At 42.2% G+C, this 26,380-nt stretch overlaps 1 protein-coding gene across 3 annotated transcripts in view; it reads left to right on the forward strand.

Annotated features, from left to right (window-relative positions):
* The window catches only part of ADAMTSL5 (ADAMTS like 5), a 233,413-nt gene that overhangs the window by 120,136 nt on the left and 86,897 nt on the right, over positions 1–26,380 (forward strand). For all 3 annotated transcript variants that reach the window (XM_077271632.1, XM_077271631.1, XM_077271637.1), the window contains 4 exons: positions 23,650–23,710; positions 23,786–23,894; positions 24,013–24,140; positions 24,259–24,382. In XM_077271632.1, coding sequence (XP_077127747.1) covers positions 23,650–23,710; positions 23,786–23,894; positions 24,013–24,140; positions 24,259–24,382 — 422 coding nt within the window. The remainder of the gene's footprint in view (positions 1–23,649; positions 23,711–23,785; positions 23,895–24,012; positions 24,141–24,258; positions 24,383–26,380) is intronic.

Below are 26,380 nucleotides of genomic sequence, written 5' to 3' on the forward strand. Positions count from 1 at the left end.
CCATTTCGTACTATTGGATTAATAATGGATAGGTGTCATAATTGACGCCTCTCCATTATTAATCCTGCTTAATGTCACCTTACAATAGCAAGGTGACATTAACCCTTCATTACCCCATATCCCACTGCTACACGGAAGTGGGAAGAGAGTGGCCAAGTGCCAGAATAGGCGCATCTTCCAGATGTGCCTTTTCTGGGGTGGCTGGGGGCAGATGTTTGTAGCCAGGGGGGGCCAATAACCATGGACTCTCTCTAGGCTATTAATATCTGCCCTCAGTCACTGGCTTTACCACTCTGGCGGAAAAAATTGCGCTGGAGCCCACGCCAATTTTTTCCGCCATTTAACCCTTTATTTTAGCAGCTACAGCAGCCAAATTTTGCACATACACACTACTAACATTAGTAGTGTGGAATATGCAAAAAAATAAGGGATATGAGATGGTTTACTGTATGTAAACCATGTCTCATATCATGTCGGGTTTGGGAAGGAGAAATGAAAAGCCGGCAATTGAATTACTGGCTTTTCTCTCTAACACCGGTGCGTATTTCTCGCAGGTCACACTGCTGGTCCGTGTGTAATCCGTATTTTTCTCGCCCCCATAGACTTTCATTGGCGATTTTTTTGCGCAATACGGTGACAAACGCAGCATGCTGCGATTTTGTACGGCCGTACAAGACCGTATAATACGGATCAGTAAAATACGGCTGATAGGAGCTGGGACATAGGGAATCATTGGGCCGTGTGTTATGTGTATTTTACGGACGTAGTTTATGCGCTCATACGTCCGTAAAACTCGCTAGTGTGAGGCCGGCCTAAGTAGCCCTTAACCCCTTCCCGACCTTTGACGCCACGTAGGCGTCATGAAAACCCGTGCCAATCCGACCTATGACGCCTATGTGGCGTCATGGAAAGATCGCATCCCTGCAGATCGGGTGAAAGGGTTAACTCCTATTTTACCCGATCTGCAGGGAGAGGGGGAGTGGTACTTCAGCCCAGGGGGGGTGGCTTCACCCCCCCGTGGCTACGATCGCTCTGATTGGCTGTTGAAAGTGAAACTGCCAATCAGAGCGATTTGTAATATTTCACCTAAAAAACTGGTGAAATATTACAATCCAGCCATGGCCGATGCTGCAATATCATCGGCCATGGCTGGAAACACTAATGTGACCCCCCCACACCCCACCGATCGCCCCCCCAGTGCTCCGTTATAGGGTCCGGTCCCCTCCGTCCGCCTGCCGGCTCCCCCGTCCTGCTGTCCGCTCCCCCGTCCTCCTGCCCGCTCCCCCCCTGCTCCTATGTCACCCCCCCGTGCTCCGACGCCCCCCTCGTGCCCCGATCTCCCCCCCCTTATACTTACCGAGGCTCCCGGTCCCCGTCCGCCTCCATCATGGGCGCCGCCATCTTCCAAAATGGCGGGCGCATGCTCAGTGCGCCCGCCGGCCGGCAGATTCATTAGAGGTACATTTTGATCGCTGTGGTAGGTTCTATCACAGCGATCAAAATAAAAAAATAATAAATAAACCCCCCCCCTTTATCACCCCCATAGGTAGTGACAATAATAAAATAAAGAAAATATTTTTTTTTCTTTTTCCACTAGGGTTAGGGTTAGAACTAGGGTTAGAACTAGGGGTAGGGTTAGGGGTAGGGTTAGGGTTACGGGTAGGGTTAGGGTTAGGGGTAGGGTTATGGCATGTGCACACAGAGCGGATCGGCCGCGGATCCGCAGCGGATCGGCAGCGGATCGGCCGCGGATCCGCAGCGGATTGGCCGCGGATCCGCAGCGGATTGGCAGCGGATCCGCAGCGGATTGGCCGCGGATCCGCAGCGGATTGGCCGCGGATCCGCAGCGGATTGGCCGCGGATTGGCAGCGGATCCGCAGCGGATTGGCCGCTGCGAATTCGAAGCAGTTTTCCATCAGGTTTACAGTACCATGTACACCTATGGAAAACCAAATCCGCTGTGCCCATGGTGCGGAAAATTCCGTGCAGAAACGCTGCGTTGTATTTTCCGCAGCATGTCAATTCTTTGTGCGGATTCCGCAGCGTTTTACACCTGTTCCTCAATAGGAATCCGCAGGTGAAATCTGCACAAAAAAAACACTGGAAATCTGCTGTAAATCCGCAGGTAAAACGCAGTGCCTTTTACCTGCAGATTTTTCAAAAATCGTGCGGAAAAATCTCACACGAATCCGCAACGTGGGCACATAGCCTTAGGGTTAGGATTAGAGATAGGGTTGGAATTAGGGCTAGGGTTTGAAATAGGGTTAAGATTAGGCTTGTGGTTAGGGTTACGGATAGGGTTAGGGGTGTGTTGGGGTTACAGTTGTGGTTAGGGTTGGGATTAGGGTTACGGTTGGGATTAGGGTTAGGATTAGGGTTGGAATTAGGGTTACGGGTGTGTTGCGGTTAGGGTTGTGGTTAGGGGTGTGTTGGGGTTAAGGTTGTGATTAGGGTTATGGCTACAGTTGGGATTAGGATTAGGGGTGTGTTGGGGTTAGTGTTGAAGTTAGAATTGAGGGGTTTCCACTGTTTAGGCACATCAGGGGTCTCCAAACGCAACATGGCGCCACCATTGATTCCAGCCAATCTTGCGTTCAAAAAGTCAAATGGTGCTCCCGCCCTTCCAAGCCCCGACGTGCGCCCAAACAGTGGTTTACCCCCACATTTGGGGTACCAGCGTACTCAGGACAAACTGGGCAACAACTGTTGGGGTCTAATTTCTCCTGTTACCCTTGCAAAAATAAAAAATTACTTGCTAAAACATAATTTTTGAGGAAAGAACAATTATTTTTTATTTTCACGGCTCTGCGTTGTTGGGGTGTTTCTACTGGTTAGGCACATCAGGGGCTCTGCAAATGCAATGTGACGCCCGCAGACCATTCCATCAAAGTCTGCATTTCAAATGTCACTACTTCCCTTCTGAGCCCTGACGTGTGCCCAAACAGTGGTTTACCCCCACATATGGGGTATCAGCGTACTCACAACAAACTGGGCAACAAATATTGGGGTCCAAATTCTCCTGTTACCCTTGTGAAAATAAAAAATTGCTTGCTAAAACATCTTTTTTGAGGAAAGAAAAATGATTTTTTATTTTCACGGCTCTGCGTTGTAAACTTCTGTGAAGCACTTGGGGGTTGAAAGTGCTCACCACACATCTAGATAAGTTCCTTCGGGGGTCTAGTTTCCAAAATGGGGTCACTTGTGGGGTGTTTCTACTGGTTAGGCACATCAGGGGCTCTGCAAATGCAATGTGACGCCCGCAGACCATTCCATCAAAGTCTGCATTTCAAATGTCACTACTTCCCTTCTGAGCCCTGACGTGTGCCCAAACAGTGGTTTACCCCCACATATGGGGTATCAGCGTACTCACAACAAACTGGGCAACAAATATTGGGGTCCAAATTCTCCTGTTACCCTTGTGAAAATAAAAAATTGCTTGCTAAAACATCTTTTTTGAGGAAAGAAAAATGATTTTTTATTTTCACGGCTCTGCGTTGTAAACTTCTGTGAAGCACTTGGGGGTTGAACGTGCTCACCACACATCTAGATAAGTTCCTTGGGGGGTCTAGTTTCCAAAATGGGGTCACTTGTGGGGGGTTTCTACTGTTTAGGCATATCAGGGGCTCTGCAAACGTAACATGATGCCCGCAGACCATTCCATCAAAGTCTGCATTCCAAAACGTCACTACTTCCCTTCCGAGCCCCGGCATGTGCCCAAACAGTGGTTTACCCCCACATATGGGGTATCAGCGTACTCAGGAGAAACTGGACAACAACTTTTGGGGTCCAATTTCTCCTGTTACTCTTGCAAAAATAAAAAATTCTGGGCTAAAAAAATATTTTTGAGGAAAGGAAACACATTTATTATTTTCACGGCTCTGCGTTATAAACTTCTGTGAAGCACTTGGGGGTTCAAAGTGCTCACTACACATCTAGATAAGTTCCCTTGGGGGTCTAGTTTCCAAAATGGAGTCAATTGTGGGGAGTTCCTACTGTTTAGGCACATCAGGGGCTCTGCAAACGCAACCTGACGCCCGCAGAGCATTCCATCAAAGTCTGCATTTCAAAACGTCACTACTTCCCTTCCGGACCCCGACGTGTGCCAAAACCGTGGTTTACCCCCACATATGGGGTATCAGCGTACTCAGGAGAAACTGGACAACAACTTTTGGGGTCCAATTTCTCCTGTTACCCTTGGGAAAATAAAAAATTGTGGGCTAAAAATCATTTTTGAGAAAAGAAAAATTATTTTTTATTTTCATGGCTCTGCGTTATAAACTTCTGTGAAGCACTTGGGGGTTCAAAGTGCTCACCACACATCTAGATTAGTTCCTTGGGAGGTCTAGTTTCCAAAATGGGGTCACTTGTGCGGGAGCTCCAATGTTTAGGCACACAGGGGCTCTCCAAACGCGACATGGTGTCCGCTAATGATTGGAGCTAATTTTCCATTCAAAAAGCCAAATGGCGTGCCTTCCCTTCCGAGCCCTGCCGTGCGCCCAAACAGTGGTTTACCCCCACATATGGGGTATCATCGTACTCAGAACAAACTGGACAACAACATTTGGGGTCCAATTTCTCCTATTACCCTTGGGAAAATAAAAAATTCTGGGCTAAAAATCATTTTTGAGGAAAGAAAAATTATTTTTTTATTTTCACGGCTCTGCGTTATAAACTTCTGTGAAGCACCTGGGGGTTATAAGTGCTCACTATGCATCTAGATAAGTTTCTTGGGGGGTCTAGTTTCCAAAATGGGGTCACTTGTAGGGGAGCTCCAATGTTTAGGCACACAGGGGCTCTCCAAACGCGACATGGTGTCCGCTAACGATTGGAGCTAATTTTCCATTCAAAAAGTCAAATGGCACGCCTCCCCTTCCGAGCCTTGCCGTGCACCCAAACAGTGGTTTACCCCCACATATGAGGTATCGGCATACTCAGGAGAAATTGCCCAACAAATTTTAGGATCCATTTTATCCTGTTGCCCATGTGAAAATGAAAGAATTGAGGCTAAAAGAAATTTTGTGTGAAAAAAAAGTACTTTTTCATTTTTGCGGATCAATTTGTGAAGCACCTGGGGGTTTAAAGTGCTCACTATGCCTCTGGATGAGTTCCTTGGGGGGTCTAGTTTCCAAAATGGGGTCACTTGTGGAGGAGCTCCAATGTTTAGGCACACAGGGGCTTTCCAAACGCGACATGGTGTCCGCTAACGATGGAGATAATTTTCCATTCAAAAAGTCAAATGGCGCTCCTTCCCTTCCGAGCCTTACCATGTGCCCAAACAGTGGTTTACCCCCACATGTGAGGTATTGGTGTACTCAGGAGAAATTGCCCAACAAAATTTAGGATCCATTTTATCCTGTTGCCCATGTGAAAATGAAAAAATTGAGGCTAAAATAATTTTTTTGTGAAAAAAAAGTACTTTTTCATTTTTACGGATCAATTTGTGAAGCACCTGGGGGTTTAAAGTGCTCACTATGCTTCTAGATAAGTTCCTTGGGGGGTCTAGTTTCCAAAATGTGGTCACTTGTGGGGGAGCTCCAATGTTTAGGCACATGGGGGCTCTCCAAACGCGACATGGTGTCCGCTAAAGATTGGAGCCAATTTTTCATTCAAAAAGTCAAATGGCGCTCCTTCCCTTCCGAGTTCTGCCGTGCGCCCAAACAGTGGTTTACCCCCACATATGAGGTATCAGCGTACTCAGGACAAATTGGACAACAACGTCCCTGGTCCAGTTTCTCCTTTTACCCTTGGGAAAATAAAAAAATTGTTGCTAAAAGATCATTTTTGTGACTAAAAAGTTAAATGTTCATTTTTTACTTCCATGTTGCTTCTGCTGCTGTGAAACACCTGAAGGGTTAATAAACTTCTTGAATGTGGTTTTGAGCACCTTGAGGGGTGCAGTTTTTAGAATGGTGTCACTTTTGGGTATTTTCAGCCATATAGAACCCTCAAAATGACTTCAAATGTGAGGTGGTCCCTAAAAAAAATGGTTTTGTAAATTTTGTTGTAAAAATGAGAAATCACTGGTCAAATTTTAACCCTTATAACTTCCTAGCAAAAAAAAAAATTGTTTCCAAAATTGTGCTGATGTAAAGTAGACATGTGGGAAACGTTATTTATTAACTATTTTGTGTCACATAACTCTCTGGTTTAACAGAATAAAAATTCAAAATGTGAAAATTGCGAAATTTTCAAATTTTTTGCCAAATTTCCGTTTTTTTCACAAATAAACTCAAAAATTATCGACCTAAATTTACCACTAACATGAAGCCCAATATGTCAGGAAAAAAAATCTCAGAATCGCTAGGATCCGTTGAAGCGTTCCTGAGTTATTACCTCATAAAGGACACTGGTCAGAATTGCAAAAAACGGCAAGGTCATTAAGGCCAAAATAGGCTGGGTCATGAAGGGGTTAAAAAAGCTTTTGGGACTCAGAAACTCTCCCTATATGCTGCTTTCACTCTCCCTACGCTCACACTACACTCTCACTATTCTGTTTGCGCATGTATTTGCACAAGAAGGCTCTGCAGGGCTTAAATATTTCCCTATGATGCTGGAAGGCCAGTCAATCACAGTAATGCCACAACCAAGATGGCGCCATCATTATTGTGATTGGCATGCAAGCCCAACATATTCATTGGCAGCAAATAAAGTGCCACCATACTGGGCGAGTCACTCGAATATGCCGAGGAGAATAGCTAATTACTCGCCTAATAACGAATAGCCTGAATAGTGCCGAATGTATTTGCTCATCTCTAGTTACGATACACACATAATATACCTTATATATAAAACATCTAAGGGGTTGGAGGGGAAGAAAAGAAAAGGGAAAGGAAGAACACCTGCAACAGATGGAGAAACAAGAATAGAGATTAAGACTACTTTCAATGCGCAATGGCGACGTACCGACGCATGTTGTGAAAAAAAAGCACAACGGGGGCAGCGGATGTAGTTTTACAACGCATCCGCTGCCCCATTGTAACATCCGGGGAGGAGGGGGAGGAGTTTCGGCCACGCATGCACGGTCGGAAATGGCGGACACGACGCACAAAAAACGTTACATGTAACGTTTTTTGTGCCGACGGTCCGCCAAAACACGACACAACCGTCGCACGACGGATGCGACGTGTGGCAATCCGTCGCAATGCGTCGCTAATGCAAGTATATGGAGAAAAAACGCATCCTGCGGGGCAACTTTGCAGGATGCATTTTTTCTACAAAACGACGCATTGCGACGTGCGTTGTACGATGCTAGTGTGAAAGTAGCCTAATACTGACTGTTACATAATGCAAAGTACTGTTTGTTGAATTCTAATACCAGGTGCAGTTTTCATGAAATCACATCCACGCTGCTTGGACAGTTAAACACAGCAGAATTTTTATGCAAAATAAAAGCAGCAGAAAATACGCAACATGTATACTTCAAGTGAACACGGTCTAAATTTCAGAGCAAAGTGGAGGTGATTCCATGAAATTTCCACCTCCTGTGGTCTGAAGACGCTGCTGAATTCTGAGATTTTGGTGCACTTTTTCTCTATAAGTTTCTTCTGAAAAAACGTATGAAGATAAAAAAAGCGCAGAATCAAAGCTTTTCTGTACTATTAAAAAAGTGTTAAAAAGCGTCATATCTGTTCAAAAATCACATCAAATACAAGGGAAAAAGCATAAAATAAACGCAGCAAATATGCAATACTGTTCAGAAAAAAAATAGCATTTACGCTACATGTGAACATGTCTTCACTTTTCAGCATTACAGTTTTATTACATACTAGCTGTACTACCCGGCTTCGCCCGGGGTAATAACTGCTGTTAGCAAAATAGAATGTGTTAACAAAAATGTATTCTACACAAAAAAACCACAAAACAAATAGATAGAAATGTAATTATTAAAAGGCAAAAACTAAGCTAATAGAAGCATTTTACAACATATATTTTAACACCAGAGATATTCCACACAGATTTAACTAAATTGGCCAAGTAATGTGAAGTAATCTTCTACTACTTATTCGAGAGCCTTTTGATAAACGACATTCTTAGTTTTTCCTTCAGGTGCAAAGACAAACAGATTTTTGGCTGTTCCAACTCTTGAACAGGCCACATAAAGTTGACCATGAGAAAAGCATGGAGATTGTAAATCTAAGCTAGCTGAAGAGCCCGGCGTTGCCTGGGCATAGTAAATATCTGTGGTTAGTTATAGCACCTCACTTCTCTTATTTTCCCATCACGCCTCTCATTTTCCCCATCACATCTTTCATTTTCCCCCTCACATCTCTCATTTTCTCCCTCACACCTCTCATTTTCCCCCTCACTCCTCTTATTTTCCCCCTCACTCCTCTCATTCCCCCCTAACACTTGTCATTTCGACCTCACATCTGTCATTTTCCGATCACTCCACTATTTTCCCTCACTCCTCTCATTTTGCACTCACACCTTTTCATTTTCACCTCACACCTCTCATTTTCACCTCAGTATATACATGTTTGTCATCTCCCTTATATATAGTATACACCTGTATGTCATCTCCTGTATATAGTATATACCTGTATGTCATCTCCCCTGTATATAGTATATACCTGCTGTGTGTCATCTCCCCTGTATATAGTATATACCTGTATGACATCTCCTCCTATATATAGTATATACCTGTATGTAATCTCCTCCTGTATATAGTATATACCTGTGTGTCATCTCACCTATATATAGTATATATCTGTGTGTCATCTCCTCCTGTATATAGTATATACCTGTATGTCATCTCCTCCTATACATAGCATATACCTGTATGTCATCTCCTCCTGTATATACTATATACCTGTAGGTAATCTGCTCCTGTATATAGTATATACCTGTGTGTCATCTCCTTCTGTATATAGTATATACCTGTATGTCATCTCCTGCTGTATGTAGTATGTACCTGTATGTCATCTCCTCTATATAGTATATACCTGTGTGTCATCTCTCCTGTATATAGTATATATCTGTGTGTCATCTCCTCCTGCATATAGTATATACCTGTGTCATCTCCCCTGTAAATAGTATATACCTGTGTGTCATCTCCTCCTGTATATAGTATATATCTGTATGTCATCTCCTCCTGTATTAGACCTCGTTCACACATTATTTGGTCAGTATTTTTACCTCAGTATTTGTAAGCTAAATTGGCAGCCTGATAAATCCCCAGCCAACAGTAAGCCCACCCCCTGGCAGTATATATTAGCTCACACATACACATAAAAGACTGGTCATGTGACTGACAGCTGCCGGATTCCTATATGGTACATTAGTTGCTCTTGTAGTTTGTCAGCTTATTAATCAGATTTTTATTTTTGAAGGATAATAGCAGACTTGTGTGTGTTTTAGGGTGAGTTTCGTGTGTCAAGTTGTGTGTGTTGAGTTGCGTGTGGCGACATGCATGTAGCGACTTTTGTGAGATGAGTTTTGTGTGGCGACATGCGTGTAGCAACTTTTTGTGTGTCGAGTTGCATGTGACAGGTTAGTGTAGCAAGTTGTGTGCAGCAAGTTTTGCGCATGGCGAGTTTTGCGCGTGGCGAGTTTTATGTGTGGTGCCTTTTGAGTATGTGCAAGTTTTGTGTGAGGCAACTTTTGCATGTGTTGCAACTTTTGTGCATGTGGCAATTTTTCCGCGTGTGCAAGTTTTGCGTGTGGCGAGTTTTGCACGTGTGGCGAGTTTTGCATGTGGAGAGTTTTGCGCGTGGCGAGTTTTGAGCGGCGACTTTTGTGTTTCAACTTTTATGTGGCGAGGTTGGTGTATGTGTGGTGAAATGTGCGCTGAGGGTGGTATATGTGTTCGAGCACGTGGTAGTGTGTGGCGCATTTTGTGTGTGTGTTCATATCCCCGTGGTGGTGTGGTGATTATCCCATGTCGGGGCCCCACCTTAGCAACTGTACAGTATATACTCTTTGGCGCCATCGCTCTCATTCTTTAAGTCCCTCTTGTTCACATCTGGCAGCTGTTAATTTGCCTCCAACACTTTTCCTTTCATTTTTTCCCCATTATGTAGATAGGGGCAAAATTGTTTGGTGAATTGGAAAGCGCGGGGTTAAAATTTCACCTCACAACATAGCTTTGACGCTCTCAGGGTCCAGACGTGTGACTGCAAAATTTTGTGCCTGTAGCTGCGACGCCTCCAACACTTTTCCTTTCACTTTTTCCCCATTATGTAGATAGGGGCAAAATTGTTTGGTGAATTGGAAAGCGCGGGGTTAAAATTTCACCTCACAACATAGCTTTGACGCTCTCGGGGTCCAGACGTGTGACTGTGCAAAATTTTGTGCCTGTAGTTGCGACGGTTCAGATGCCAATCCCGGACATACATACACACATACATACACACATTCAGCTTTATATATTAGATTTTTATGGGTTTAATAGAGAAAAAATATCAATCACGCCATTTATTTTGCATCATGTACCTAGTTCCGTAAATAATCTGTTGTGCGGGTTGTTACGATTACAGGGACACCAAATATATCTGTGTTATTTGCTGATTTGTGATATTTATTATTTAACCCCTTCATGACCTTGGGATTTTCCGTTTTTCCGTGTTCGTTTTTCGCTCCCCTCCTTCCCAGAGCCATAACTTTTTTATTTTTTCGTCAATTTGGCCATGTGAGGGCCTATTTTTTGCAGGACGAGTTGTACTTTTGAACGACACCATTGGTTTTAGCATGTCGTGTACTAGAAAACAGGAAAAAAATTCTAAGTGCGGTGAAATTGCAAAAAAAGTGCAATCTCACACTTGTTGTTGCTTACGCTTTTTTGCTAGGTTCACTAAATGCTAAAACTGACCTGCCATTATGATTCTCCAGGTCAGTACGAGTTTATAGACACCTAACAAGACTAGGTTCTTTTTTATCTAAGTGGTGAAAAAAAATTCCAAACTTTGCTAAAAAAAATATATATATATATATATATATATATATATATATATATATATATTTGCGCCATTTTCCGATATCCGTAGCGTCTCCATTTTTCATGATCTGGGGTCGTTTGAGGGCTTATTTTTTGTGTGCCGAGCTGGCGTTTTTAATGACTCCATTTCGGTGCAGATACATTCTTTTGATCGCCCGTTATTGCATTTTAATGCAATGTCGCGGCGACCAAAAAAACGTAATTCTGCCGTTTCTAATTTTTTTCTCGCTACACTGTTTAGCGATCAGGTTAATGCTTTTTTTTATTGATAGATCGGGCGATTCTGAATGCGGCGATACCAAAAATGTGTAGATTTGATTTTTTTTATTGATGCATTTTGAATGGGGCGAAAGGGGGGTGATTTAAACTTTTATTTTTTTTACTTTTTTTTTTACTTTTTTTTTTTTACTTTTGCCATGCTTCAATAGCCTCCATAGGAGGCTAGAAGCAGGCACCACTCGATCGGCTCTGCTACATAGCAGCGATCTGATGTTCGATGCTATGTAGCAGAATTGCAGGTGTGCTGTCAGCGCCGACCACAGGGTGGCGCTCACAGCTACCGGCGATCAGTAACCATAGAGGTCTCAAGGACCTCTATGATTACAATGGAGAAGCATCGCCGACCTCCGATCATGTGACGGGGGTCGGCGATGCGCTCATTTCCGGCCGCCCGGCCGGAAGCACCGGTTAAGTGCCGCTGTCTGCGTTTGACAGCGGCATTTAACTAGTTAATAGGTGCGGGCAGATCGCGATTCTGCCCCCGCCTATTGCGGGCACATGTCAGCTGTTAGAAACAGCTGACATGTCCCGGCTTTGATGCGGGCTCACCGCCGGAGCCCCCATCAAAGCGGGGCTTCTGACCTCGGACGTACTATCCCATCTGAGGTCAGAAAGGGGTTAAAAAAAGAGCATTAAAAGTGACATTTTTTCATTATCAAGTGTTTTTGTTTTTTTGTAATTTTATAGGATTAAAAAATCTCTTATTCCGTCTCTAGAATACAGAAACATACATTGTACACAACAATGTATTTCAATCAGTATAATCTACCTGTAGTCAGAGCCTGGAATTCAGATCAGGTACACAAAATTCTGCTAATTAATGACATTGCTAAAGCTTGTGGTTCAGCAACTTAAAGCACCTCTCAGAAATGTTAACGTCATAAGTTCAAGAAATGGGATCATATGAAAAAAACATAATGTTGTAATAGTATTTTTAATACTTTTATAGGAACGAAATGTTTTTTCTTGACCTCTGTTACAGGCACCATAAAAATTCATTGTTGTATACACATTGTATTTCTATGGATATGTATACTCTACTTCTAGGTTCATTGCCTGATCACAGTGGGGAGAAAATGTGAATATATAATTTAATTTATGCCCTCAGCAGAGAGAAGTATCCCCACCCCCCAGGTGGAAGAACTACAGGAGCGAAGAAAACGTCGGAGGGGAGAACAGCTGAGTCGTCTCGGGACAGTCCCGCCGAATCTGTGACGGTTGGGAGCTATGCTATATCATATTGCAGTCAAAAGAGGCAGAAATGTGGGTGAGGGCTTTGTTTAGGGCTATGTGCTCATGTGAGAGGGGCCACTTTGATTCAAGTAATTGGCAGCGCCCGTGACCTCATTCCCAGCTATAATGTCCTGATGGCAGCACTGAATGCATTACTACTACAGCTACCATCGTTTTCTATTATAGTAAGCGCTAGAGGACTAGATACCTTAGGGGTGACAGAATGTATGTGTGCAACTACTCAATGTAGCTATGTTTGCATTTGCAATTTCTATTTGTACCGTTTTTTTATTTATAAGGATATCAGTGTATGTCATTGGTTTTAACATATCATGTACTGGAAAACGGGAACAAAAATTCAAGTGTGGTGAAATTGAAAAAAAAAAAAGTGTAATTCCACAGTTGTTTTTTTTTTTTTTAATCATGTTCACTAAATGCTACAACTGACCTGCCATTATGATTCTCCAGGTCATTACAAGTTCATAGACACCTAACATGTCTAGGTCATTCTTTATTTAAGTGGTGAAAAAAAAATCCAAACTTTGGGAAACAAAATAATGACACCATTTTCCGAGATCTGTAGCGTCTCCACTTTTCATGATCTGGGTTGGGTGAGGGCTTTTTTTTGTGCACAACCTGACACTTTTATTGATACCATTTTGGTGTGGATATGATCTTTTGATCGCCTGTTATTGCATTTTATTGCAATGTAGCGACGACCAAAAAACGTAATTCTGGAGTTTTGAATTTTTTTCTCTTTATGTCGATTAGCAATTGGGTTAAAACTTTTTTTATATTGATTGATTGGGCGATTCTGAAAATGGGGATACTAAATATGTCCTTATTTGTATTTTTTATTTTGAATGGAGTAAAAGGGGGTGATTTGAACTTTTATATTTTTTTATTTTAATATTGTTAAACATTTTTTTTAACTTTTTGCATGCTTCAATAGTCTCCATGGGAGGCTAGAAGGTGCAGTTGTCTGATCACCTCTGCTACATACAAGCAATGATCAGATCGCCTGTGTGTAGCAGAAATGCTCACTTGCTGTGATCGCCGACCACCTGGCAGCACTCATAGCAATCTGTCAATGACAACCATAGAGGTCTGCTTCAGACCTCTGGTTGTCATGCCGACCCATCGGTGACCCACGATCACGTGACGGGGTCACCGATGGGCGCACATCCGGTAAGCTTGAGATAAATGCCGCTGTCAGAGATTGACATTCCACGCGCGGCAAAATGGGGGCTCAGCGCCGGTGCCCACATCAAAGAGAGGGATTCCGACGTGGGCGTATTAATACATCCAACGTCGGAAAGAGGTTAATACATTTTTTTTTTGCTATGTGCAAAAGGAAAAAAAAAAGAGCATGAACCGCACATCCCAAAATCATACGTTGATCTAAAGCCGCTAGGCAAAAATTTAAATACTGAACATGAGGTTTTCAGTTTAACATTCTGATCAGACTGTATGAAGCCCACTGCCCCTTCACGGCAAACCTCGTAGTGGGTCCTAACGCCCTAACGGAGCGGAGCCGTGCGGCAACCACCGCCGCAGCGGCCATGCACCAGCAGGGCGGACGGCCTGTTGCCCCACAGCACCCATGCTGCGAGACTGAGTCCCCAAGACTCCAGACCGCGCCGCCCCACCAGCACAAAGCCACAGCAACAATGGCCGCCACACAGCACCAGCACCAAAATGAAGGGAGCATTTAAACTCACCTTCCTCCAGCTCTTCAGTGAGAGCCAAAATGGGCTAGACCCCTTACTTTGCAGTCTCCTGCTAATTAAAATCACCTGAGCCAAATGGGAGGAGTGCTGGTCCAAAAAAAGAGACAAGTACATGCTATGTGCAAAAAGAAAAAAAAAAGAGCATGAACCGCACATCCCAAAATCATACGTTGATCTAAAGCCGCTAGGCAAAAATTTAAATACTGAACATGAGGTTTTCAGTTTAACATTCTGATCAGACTGTATGAAGCCCACTGCCCCTTCACGGCAAACCTCGTAGTGGGTCCTAACGCCCTAACGGAGCGGAGCCGTGCGGCGACCACCGCCGCAGCGGCCATGCACCAGCAGGGCGGACGGCCTGTTGCCCCACAGCACCCATGCTGCGAGACTGAGTCCCCAAGACTCCAGACCGCGCCGCCCCACCAGCACAAAGCCACAGCAACAATGGCCGCCACACAGCACCAGCACCAAAATATTGATTGATTGGGCGATTCTGAAAATGGGGATACTAAATATGTCCTTATTTGTATTTTTTATTTTGAATGGAGTAAAAGGGGGTGATTTGAACTTTTATATTTTTTTATTTTAATATTTTTAAACATTTTTTTTAACTTTTTGCATGCTTCAATAGTCTCCATGGGAGGCTAGAAGGTGCAGTTGTCTGATCACCTCTGCTACATACAAGCAATGATCAGATCGCCTGTGTGTAGCAGAAATGCTCACTTGCTGTGATCGCCGACCACCTGGCAGCACTCATAGCAATCTGTCAATGACAACCATAGAGGTCTGCTTCAGACCTCTGGTTGTCATGCCGACCCATCGGTGACCCACGATCACGTGACGGGGTCACCGATGGGCGCACATCCGGTAAGCTTGAGATAAATGCCGCTGTCAGAGATTGACATTCCACGCGCGGCAAAATGGGGGCTCAGCGCCGGTGCCCACATCAAAGAGAGGGATTCCGACGTGGGCGTATTAATACATCCAACGTCGGAAAGAGGTTAATACATTTTTTTTTTACACAGGACACTGATTTCTTGTAACTTCTTTTTTTTTGTAAATAATTCTTTATTTTTTCAAACAGAAAAGGCATATACAATGCAAATTATGTCAAAGTTAAAATGAACATAAATGTAACAAAAGACACAAGTGCAAAAGAAGTCTTCATGGTCAATATGAGTTGAAATTGAGAGAACAGAAACAGGTGATCATTACATGAGTAGACAAGCAAGTCCATCTTGAATTAAATGGCTGAAATAGGGAACAGTAAAGTGATGGGTTACTAAAACGAAAACATCTAGTGAAAAAAATAATAGGAGACCTTATAGTGGCAACGGACTCGGGGGGAAAGACAAGGGATGGGGAGAGTTTGAAGGTGTATCATTTGGCATCACATCCCAGGATTTAGTTATCCAGGAAGACCATGTCTTAACAATAAGTGTACAGTATGTGTGTGTTACAAACTAGACAATTCTTCTAGGCTGTGTAGCAGGCGTATTTTATATAACTACTATACATGGGTTGTAGGTTGCTTCTGGTGTATAGAGGTTAAATGTTTTGCAGCCTCAATCATTAGCAATGTTTTTTATTGGTTTAAAGTGCTTGGAGGGGCAAGATAATAAAACTTATGAAGGTTTCAAATTAACTCTAATTAGACCCAAATCTTACAAAGTCTGATTCATTTTGGTCCAGAAAGGTGGTATTTTAAGACATAAGCAAAATATATGAGGGTGGGTAACTTTGTGGGTACCATATCTCCAGCACAAGTTAGATTCAAGTAATCCTAGAAGTCGAAAAAAATAAGGGGCCCTTTACCAGCGACACAGAATTTTGTAGTTTTCCTGTAGAAAAGCCGTGTGAATTAGAGGATGGACTTAACTTCCGAGTCACTTAAGCTAATACTTAAATCATTTTCCCAAGAGATCATGAAGGTTGTTCAGTTTTTAAGGACTTCAGGGGGAGATCAAGTGGTAATATATTTCCGAGATCCCTTTGGGGAATAGGAAGGGAAGTTTTGAAAGTAAGCCAAGCCAGGACCATTTTCTAGTTTTTGGGAATTGTAGTTTAAATTGTTTAAATATATGAGTGACATGGATTTGTTGCAAAAAACAAAAAACTACCAAGGAGCTTTGTAGCTTCTTCTGGCCAGGCATTTTTCATAGGAACTGTGTTAGTTATGAATTTGGAAATGTTATTATTGGGCAAGCAGGGCCATAAATTATATGCATCCACATATTCGAGTTCTAGAAAGTATAAAATAGTTCAAACTGGGGCTAAAGCTGAAGGAGCATTTGAGGGAGCCAAGACTCTTTCCAGGGTCCTTTTAATACATAGGGTAGCAGTAATGATATTGTCTAGGCCATTATCAGTTGGAGGAAGAGAGTTGGTGCAGATATATTGATGTTCACCAAGTAGTAGGAGCTCTATGTCTGAGCTATTGTTATGCTTTAAAGAAACAGCAAGTTTTAGCCATCTATTTAGGTAAATTGCTTTGTAATAGGTATAGATATCTGGGAGACGTAGGCCTCCTGATGATCTAAGTTGGGTAAAGAGTTTATATGGTAATTTTTCTTTTTTATATTTCCATATAAAGAGGGAGAGAAGTTGTTTGACTGTCGAGAAAAAGGAGTTAAGGAGACCAATAGGTAGCATATTCATTGTATATAATATTTTGGGGAAAATATAGGATCTTATTACATATTTGCTACCCGACCAAGAGAAGAAGAGTAAATCATAGGATTTTAGGAGGGATTTGATGGTATCAATCAGCGGAGGGAAATTACTTTGATACAGGTGCTTTGGATTATCAGTAATTATGATTCCTAAACATTTGATAGGGCCATTTATATGGCATATGTTTCTGTAGACTTATGATGTCATTTTTGGGGAGCAGAGATATTGAAAACTTCTCATTTGTCAAGATTGATTTTAAATTTAGACAGCTCACCAAACTGTTCAAAGATTGCCATGAGCTCGGGATAGGATTTTCTAGGGTTTGAGAGTAAGAGAAGTACAAGTAGATCATCTATAGTATATGACTGAGACAAAGACCTCTAGAGATTGTTTAGGCAGGGTGTGTCCATTAAGAAAGGAGATAATGTTTTTCTAAGTCTGGAATAATGGTTTAATGTCTTTTTTATAATAGATAATTGGGAGGCCATCTGACACAGGACATAGGAATTGGGAATAGTCTTAATCGTGTCTAATATTTATTGTTGGGTGAATTGGGAGGTTAGCATTTGACAATCAGTTAGTTTGAGGGTGGTGAGGGACAGAGAGTTTAAAAAATATTTTATTTTAATGGAGACTTCTAGTAGGTTTGGCAATGTAGGTGCTGTCTATAAATTATAAAGGTTTTCGTAAAAGTGTTTGAATGATTTTGCTATTTCTTCAGTATTATCTACTGCAGCCTTTTTATTGGTCATATTTGCTTAATAAAGAACCGTTCAGAGCATTTCTTCAGTAAGGAAGAAGTAAATTTATTACACTTATTATCATGCATATCCAATTTTTGTTTGCATTCTTGATAAAGTTTGGCTGAGTGTATATATAAAATATCCTTAAGTTTGTGTCTTAAAGTTTAGAGGTCATTCTGAATGGTTTCTTGTATTTTCTTTTTTATCACAATCTGTATAATGTTTGGAATATAATTTCCCAGTACAGAAATAGTTGATGATAGTTGGTGCTGATAAGATTCTATGCAGGTGGTAAGAGGAGGGAGGAGCTCTGCCATAAGTCCGGTTGGTGGTTAAGGAAACAAAACTGCTGGATTTGTGTACATGGCAGCAGAAATTGAGTGCAACATTGAGTGCTGCCGAACTTGAAAAAACCTTTCAGAGAAAGCTAGGTGTTTGTTTAGAGGTTTTGGAATTGTTTTGAAATAGGCTGAGGGAAAGAATGGATCCCAACGAAGGGGCTTATTTTGCCACAAATCTGATATCCGTATTGTTTAGTATGGAATTGAGATTAGCGTCAATATTGAGCATGGGTAGATGTTTTTTAATAATGTGTGTAACCTCATAATACTGTGGACTGTATTCTGTTGAAATAATGGGGTTATTCCTATTGTTACCCCCTGGGAAATGATTTTGCTCTTGTGTTGAAAATGCCCGATGTTTGGATCAAGTAAATCTTGTCTATCTATCATTGATACCTGTTGGACGGCATTATTCAACACTGAATTTCTACAGCCCTTGTTTCTCAATCTGCGGCAAATGTGGTTAGATTCTCTGGAAAAATCTCCCTTGGAGGTGCAATTCCTTTTAATGAGAATGAGTTCCCCTTTAGAGATATTTTTTTCACGTGTGGGGGATGGCATGATCCAAAGTGCAGAATAGAGTTGCAGTCAGTAGATTTCCTATATGGGAAAATTACGACTTGCCTGTTATGTACGTCTGCCTGTAATTTGACATCGAAAAAATTGATCAAGTCCCAGTTATGAACATGGGTAGATTTGAGATTAAATGGATTGTTAATGAAGTTTATGAATTCTGCAATTTGTTCATGTGTGCCAGTCCAGACAAACAAGAGGTCGTCTATGAAGAGACCAAACAATTGTTTTTTATCTCTACATAGATTCATTTCACTGAAAAGAAATCTTTCCTCCCAAACTGCCATCATTATGTTTGCAAGAAATGGGGAAAATTTTCCCCTCATGCTTACTCCCTGCTGCTGTAAGAAAAATTGGTTATCAAATGTGAAGAAGTTGTGCTTCAGCAGAATGGAGACAGGCATGAGAGGAAATCCTCTATAGGTGTGATGTATGTACTATATTTGCTTAGAAAAAAACGAAGTCAATGGCAATGTGGTGGAGTATGAAGGGATATAGACCAACCACATCAGAGCCGAGCCACTGATAATGGGGCTGCCATGTGAAATTGTCAAAAGTGGATACCATGGCTTTTGTGTCCCGGATGAATCCTGGGATGTTGATCACTAAGGTCTGCAAGTAGTGATCTACCCATACTCCTAATTTTTGACTCACGGATCCTATGCCTGATATAATGGTCTAAATGAAGGAGGTGAAAATATTCTTGTGAATTTTCGGTAGAGAATGGTAAAATGCTATTACAGGATTATCAACATATAGAAACACAGTCAATAGGTCCCATACAAAATAGCTTTATTAAATATATATTATTAAAAACACAGAAGGAAAAGGTACATAGGGAAAAATGGGGCTAGTGAAAAACTGTACAACAATGCATAGTACACAAAGGGCTACAAGGTACCACCCACCGCAACAGCACACAATATATTACTGGCGTAGACCACACAAAGTGGATAGAAACATCTGAGAACACACATACACCGGTCAATCTCTATAAGGCCGATACACAGTATATTAAATATAGTGCAAGTGCACAAAAAAAAAAAAAAAAAATACATTCATTGAGTGTATTTTTTTTTTTTTGTGCACTTGCACTATATGGAATATACTGTGTATCGGCCTTATAGAGATTGACCGGTGTATGTGTGTTCTCAGATGTTTCTATCCACTTTGTGTAGTCTACGCCAGTAATATATTGTGTGCTGTTGCGGTGGGTGGTACCTTGTAGCCCTTTGTGTACTATGCATTGTTGTACAGTTTTTCACTAGCCCCATTTTTCCCTATGTACCTTTTCCTTCTGTGTTTTTAATAATATATATTTAATAAAGCTATTTTGTATGGGACCTATTGACTGTGTTTCTCTGTGGAGTGTTAGGATTTCTGTTTTACAGTTGTCCCTATTTCTGGTCCTAGCATACGCACATGGTACATTAGTGCTGGTATTAATTTTGATGTATGATATTCTGTGTGCCCCATGTATGTAATATGTATGACACAACTTTATTATTTAGGATTTTCAACATATAGGTTTTCTTTTAATTTATTGTCAATAGCGCCTATACGTACCCCTTCTGTCAAAAGAGACAAAAGTTCAGCTTGGAAGTTGTTAGTTGGATTAGAGGGAAGTTTAGAATACATGGTGGAATTATTCAGCAAAATCAAGTTTAGGGAATAATACAATTCTGCATTTAGTAATAACAGAGCTCCTCCCTTGTCAGCAGGATATCAAGTCTCAATTGTTTTTCAATCTTTCTAGGTCCCTAAATTCTTCTGTCGTTAGGTTCCCATTTTGTGCCATTTTGCACAAGTATATAAAGGTGATTTATGCTAATTAATTTTCAAAATCATTGAAGAAGTGCACAAACCCATTAAGGGTGACAATTATAAAAAAGATTCTCAACAGAGAATCTTTCTGGATATTTATGCTGAAGACTAGGTTTCCATCTGGTCTTAACGCTAGACAGGATTTGATTTTACAATGTTCAAAACAAGTCCCTAATAACAGGTTTCTGTAAGGATGTGTTCCCATATGCATTGTGTAACCAAGAGTAAAGGCTGAGTCACACATAACGATTTCGTTAACGATATCGTTGCAACGTCATGCTTTTGGTGACGTAAGCAACGATCCCGCTAACGATCTCGTTATGTGTGACAGCGACCAACGATCAGGCCCCTGCTGGGAGATCATTGGTCGATGGGAATGATCAGGACCATTTTTTGGTCGCTGATCACCCGCTGTCATCGCTGGATCGGCGTGTGTGACGCCGATCCAGCAATGTGTTCACTTGTAACCAGGGTAAATATCGGGTTACTAAGCGCAGGGCCGCGCTTAGTAACCCGATATTTACCCTGGTTACCATTGTAAAAGTTAAAAAAAAAAAACAGTACATACTCACATTCTGATGTCTGTCACGTCCCCCGGCGTCCACAGGGTTGACTGTGTCAGCGCCGGCCGTAAAGCAGAGCACAGCGGTGACGTCACTGCTGTGCTCTGCTTTATGGCCGGCGCTGACACATTCAGTGCAGGGAAGCTCTCGGCAGCAGCGCGTGCATTACCAGCGCTCCTGCCGAAAGCAGTTTAAACCCTGTGGACGCCGGCGGGGGACGTGACAGACATCAGAATGTGATTATGTACTGTTTTTTTTTTTAACTTTTACAATGGTAACCAGGGTAAATATCGGGTTACTAAGCGCGGCCCTGCACTTAGTAACCCGATGTTTACCCTGGTTACCCGGGTGCTGCAGGGGGACTTCGGCATCGTTGAAGACAGTTTCAACGATGCCGAAGTCGTTCCCCTGATCGTTGGTCGCTGGAGAGAGCTGTCTGTGTGACAGCTCCCCAGCGACCACACAACGACTTACCAACGATCACGGCCAGGTCGTATTGCTGGTCGTGATCGTTGGTAAGTCGTTTAGTGTAACGGTACCTTAAGGCTTTGAAAGCCAAAACGCGTAGCCTCGCTGGAATTCCTTTTTCTCAGCCTTGCTATCCAGCCTGTCCCAGGGCGGGTTCGCGAGAGTCTACCAGCTGGTCTTGCTGCAACTTTCATGGTGAGCTGACTCTCCACCTCACCACTCCCTCCTTAATGGGTATCTACATAGAATCTCATCAATAAAAGGAGAAAAATAGGAGCATATGGATATTTTTTAATTAGAAAAGGCTTTATTAGTAGGTGTGTAATTAACACGCTTAGTAGCAAAATACAAAAAAACACACAAAGCACACATAAGTATATAATTTATACAAGGATGTTTTTAAAAGAGAAGTGGATACACCCCCGGTGTGCACATGCCAGTAAACTTATTTATGCATGACTATGCTACATACAGGCAGCTGCTGCAAACACCTATATCGCTATAGCGGTAAAACACATGCCATGTGGCATAAAATTGAGAGGCTGAAAAGGCAGCGCTTACCCGTGAGAGGCACCAGGCAGGGTACACCGGTTAGGGTCCACAGAACGCGACCCCCGACGCGCGTTTCGCCCGCAAACAGAGGGCTTTTTCAAGGGAAGGTAGCGGTGAAGACATCTATAGTCCTTATATAGCACCAGTAACAAGGCATATAATTAAACACCTGGTACGTGTCAGCAGGTGGTTGCGGGTTAGCCGGCGCATGCGCGCGTGATAGGCCGAGCCCGGCGTCACAGGCCGCGTCATGCCAGGCGCGCGCGCCCGGGGAAAACCCAGAGCGCACGCGCCGGGCACCGGAGACGCGCTGGGACAGCGGGCCAGGCGAACCACGCAGCACAGGCGCACCACCGCATACCTGGTGAGTATCGGCCAGTATCTGCAGGGTAAGAGGGCGCATGCGCGCGTCACCAGCCGGGCCAAGTGTTACAGCCCGCGTCAAGCATCGCGGGGGCGCCCGGGAGGTGAGTCCAGGGCGCACGCGCGAAGCAGTGATGGGCGCCGCCGGAACAAATGGCCGGACGAAGTGCGCAGCGCATGCGCACCACCACAGCAGGTATGCCGTACCAGAATGTATATCTGCTGATGACACTAAGAAAGGAGGCGTTAGATAAGCAGAACAATGTTGAATCTTTGACCGCTAAGACGTGCCAAAGGGTATATCATAAATATAAAAAACAAACAAGCAAAACACCATTGGATTAACAGACACTACAACATGCCATACAGTGTATAATGTACCCTAATAGAGAAAAAGACAGCAAAAAATCATATACATCTACTGTAGACCCAATATAATAAATCCAAACACTGGGGCATAAATTGCAGAGGATGACCAAGTCCAACAAGGTTTTGATTGTGACCGAGAGGCAGTCACTATCAGCGGTAGATTCGGCTTGAGCAGGAAAAGGTTGTGCCAGATGAGGACATCGATGCTTCAAACATCATGATGTAACTGGAGGGTATATAAAAGAATATACTTAATATTAAAAACAAATTAAAAAAGAAAGAAAGAGGACCCCAGGTGGGTATCCACGCCAAGGGGGAGATGTTAAATTAGAAAGGACAGAGGAATGGACAGGAGCACCAACAAATACTACTAAAATACACGAGGATTCTTATGTACATGGGAGCAATACAATTGTTCATGAGGAAAATAAATAAAACACCCAAAAAGGAGCACCAACCAGGTGCTGAATGGCATTATGATGATTAGTCCATGCAGAGTGGGGAGGAATCTTTTTAGAGGAAGGGGGAGAAACTCAAGTACTCGTTAAGTCCCTTAGGCACCATAGAATCCACACGGACAATCCAGCCCGCTTCGCGCTGGGCGAGAACCTTTTTATAATTGCCGCCTCGTACCCCAAGATGGATACTCTCGATGCCTCTGACCTGAAGACACACCTACTAATAAAGCCTTTTCTAATTAAAAATATCCGTATGCTCCTATTTTTCTCCTTTTATTAGTGACTGTTATGGAGTTGGTTTCTTCTTCCGGTGGGGGGTTTTCTTGCACTATTTAGTGCCTGCAGTCTCTCCCCCCATCTGTATGTATCTAATATGCCGCCTGATTTTGTTATTATAGAATCTCATCAGTAGCAACTGTCATCTCCTATGTCTGTAATGGGAAAATCAGTCTTCACTTTTCATGTGTAGTATTGATTTATGAAATAAAAATTAAAATAACGTTTACTCTTTAAATTATCAGAAGTAATAGGTTTTCTTCTTTTACAGGGATAATATAGAAGTGTCATGTGTAGGACAGCTGCGGCAGTATAAATCTTGTCAGTCTATGGTAAGTGTCTAGTATAAGCGTGGTTTAGAGATAACTAGTTTTTTGTTGTTTGAGCATTTTCCTGTAATTTAACAGTTGTGCCCTGAAGATTCAGTGCCATTTAGGGATGTACAGTGCACCCTCTATAACAACAGACCAATCCCTGGCTCATCTCAGAGATATCACTGGGTGCCATTCTATGGAGGTATGAAAACAAGCACTAAGTATACTATAATATGGATGAATATTTTTGTATACAGCATAAAATAATTTCTAGCTACTAGTGATTTCATAGAATGTCTTGACTGTTTCCATACCTTTAGCTCCCATTCCCTGTGACTTGAATTGCTTGGCTGTTGGATACAACTTTTATTACACCTTTGGAAGAGTGCTAGATGGAACTAGCTGTCGGCCAGACTCTAATGGTACTTGCATCAATGGTCAATGCCTGGTAATTATCTATTAACCAGTTTCAAAAATTAACGTACCGTAATATGATAATGATTAAAATTACTATGTTATTGCCTTGTCAGTCTTACTCTTCCACAATTTGTGTATTCATTCTACAGACAGCAGGCTGTGATGGTATCTTGGGTTCTGGAGTGACGAATGATCCTTGTGGAAACTGTGGTGGCCAGAATGATTCTTGTTTTCACATCCAGGATGTTTATCGGATTCCATATCCTTCTACAGGTTATATTCAGCTATGTATTTAAATGGCTACCGATGAATTTGTCTATTGCGGGCAGGCTCGGACTGGCCCAAAGGGGAATAGAGGAATCCCCCGGTGGGCCCCTGTGCAGATCTGGGCCCCCAACCCCACTATATGAGCAGTACTTAGCATAATTCACTTGATTCACTCTGTTCAGAAAAAAAGCAGCATTTCATTATTCACTAACCAAACTATCCAGTTTATTATTATAAGGAGATATAGGTAAATTTGTCAACAAGGGTAGTGTAATATTTGTATAAAGGTGAAAAGTGGGCCCCCAAAGTCGATGTTACTGGTGACCCCTTGGTACCCCAGTCCGACACTGATTGTGGGTGACGTAATATATTATCATGGAGTTTACAGGAGAAAATCCAAGTGTTGAGGCTTATTTTCTACCACTGAGAGAAACGATTCACTTTGCTAGCCTAGACCTGTGTACACTGGGAAAGGCAAAGTGACTTGTCTCCTAGCACTCGGGGCACATGTCCTGACACCCTGTATGAAAGTTGATAAAATATCAGTGTTTTACAATTGTTTCCATCTTTCGTTATTGCTTCTAATTTTTTTACATTTCTTTCTTTTCCTTCTGCTGATAAATTGCTACTTTCAAAATGAGTATGTGTTCCACATTGATTAAAATGTCCAGCTGGAATCAGATGTCAGCAGGACATTATGTTCTGCTACAGCATGCATGTGAAAGATAGATTTCAACATTCGTAAATTAATGACCAGAAAACATTTTTCGTTATGCTCAGTCAGCCATCAATTATCTACAAGTTGCGGCTAAGCAGTAAAAAACGTGATATCTACATTTTGACAAATGATTGGATAGGTGTTGCTGGTTATTTGCTCGAAAGGATAGTTTTGTAGACTTTCAAACTTGACTATCAGTGTATTTTTCAAAGTTCATACTCTGGGTATGATGTTTACTTTCTAGTGTTATTCCCATAGGTTTGTGTGGAGGAATTTAAGAATGTCTGAAAAAACACATATTGCAAATGTCTAACTTCCTATTGCCTTCAAACACATTAAAGGGAATCTGTCAACAGGATTTCATCCCTAAACTATTTATCTGCACATGTCCCTCTTTCAAAGACAATTCCAGCATTATCTTTAAATGGCCTGACTGTTCCTCCATTACTGGGAAATCAACATTTGAAATGATATGTAAATGAGGCTGAATAGCTATTGTAGATCTGAAGGTTTATTCCTCTCCTCCTGCTTGGATGACAGTTCCTTTGCCTGAAGTCACACAGTATAGAGCACCATTTCCCAAACCCCGTAACACATCATGGTTTCAGGATTTCCTTAGCATTGCACGAGTGAGAGAACCTGTGGCAATTTCTGTTGTCTTATAATTTTATCACCTGTGCAATACTAAGGGAATCCTGAAAACATGACGTGTTGGGGGTCGTGAGTACTGGAGTTTGGGAAACTCTTGTATAAAGGTTGTCAGTCAAGCTGGTGGAGGATTATTATTATTTTTAACTTTTAAAGCATCCTTAATTGCAGGGTGCTGAACACGTGAAATATAAGTTACATATGTAACATATATAAACTTTTTAAGCAAACATACTGTCAGACAGGTACAGTGGGGGAGAGGACCTTGCCCTCACAGGCTTACCATCAACAAGGTGGAGCTGAAGTGGCGACAAGTCTTCAATCAATTCAAATTAATACGGATTTCTTAGTAATGGAGGAATGGACTGGCCATGTAAAGATATTGTTGGACTAGTCTTTGAAAGTGGTACATTTGCATATAAATATTTAGGGGGATGAAATCCTGCTGACAGACTCCTTTTAAAGGTGTTGCCCTTTTATGTTTATTTAAAAAAAAGTATTGGAAACTAAATTATGCCCAACCTACTAATATAAAGTTATTTGAAAATCATAGCCTTCACCTGAACATGACCACTTATGGAGGGGCTTGTAACCAGATATGCTTCTCCATGGAGGTTGTTGATGGATAATGCCCAGTT

The sequence above is a fragment of the Ranitomeya variabilis genome, chromosome 1 (assembly GCF_051348905.1).
Source record: "Ranitomeya variabilis isolate aRanVar5 chromosome 1, aRanVar5.hap1, whole genome shotgun sequence".
NCBI classification, from domain to species: domain Eukaryota; kingdom Metazoa; phylum Chordata; class Amphibia; order Anura; family Dendrobatidae; genus Ranitomeya; species Ranitomeya variabilis.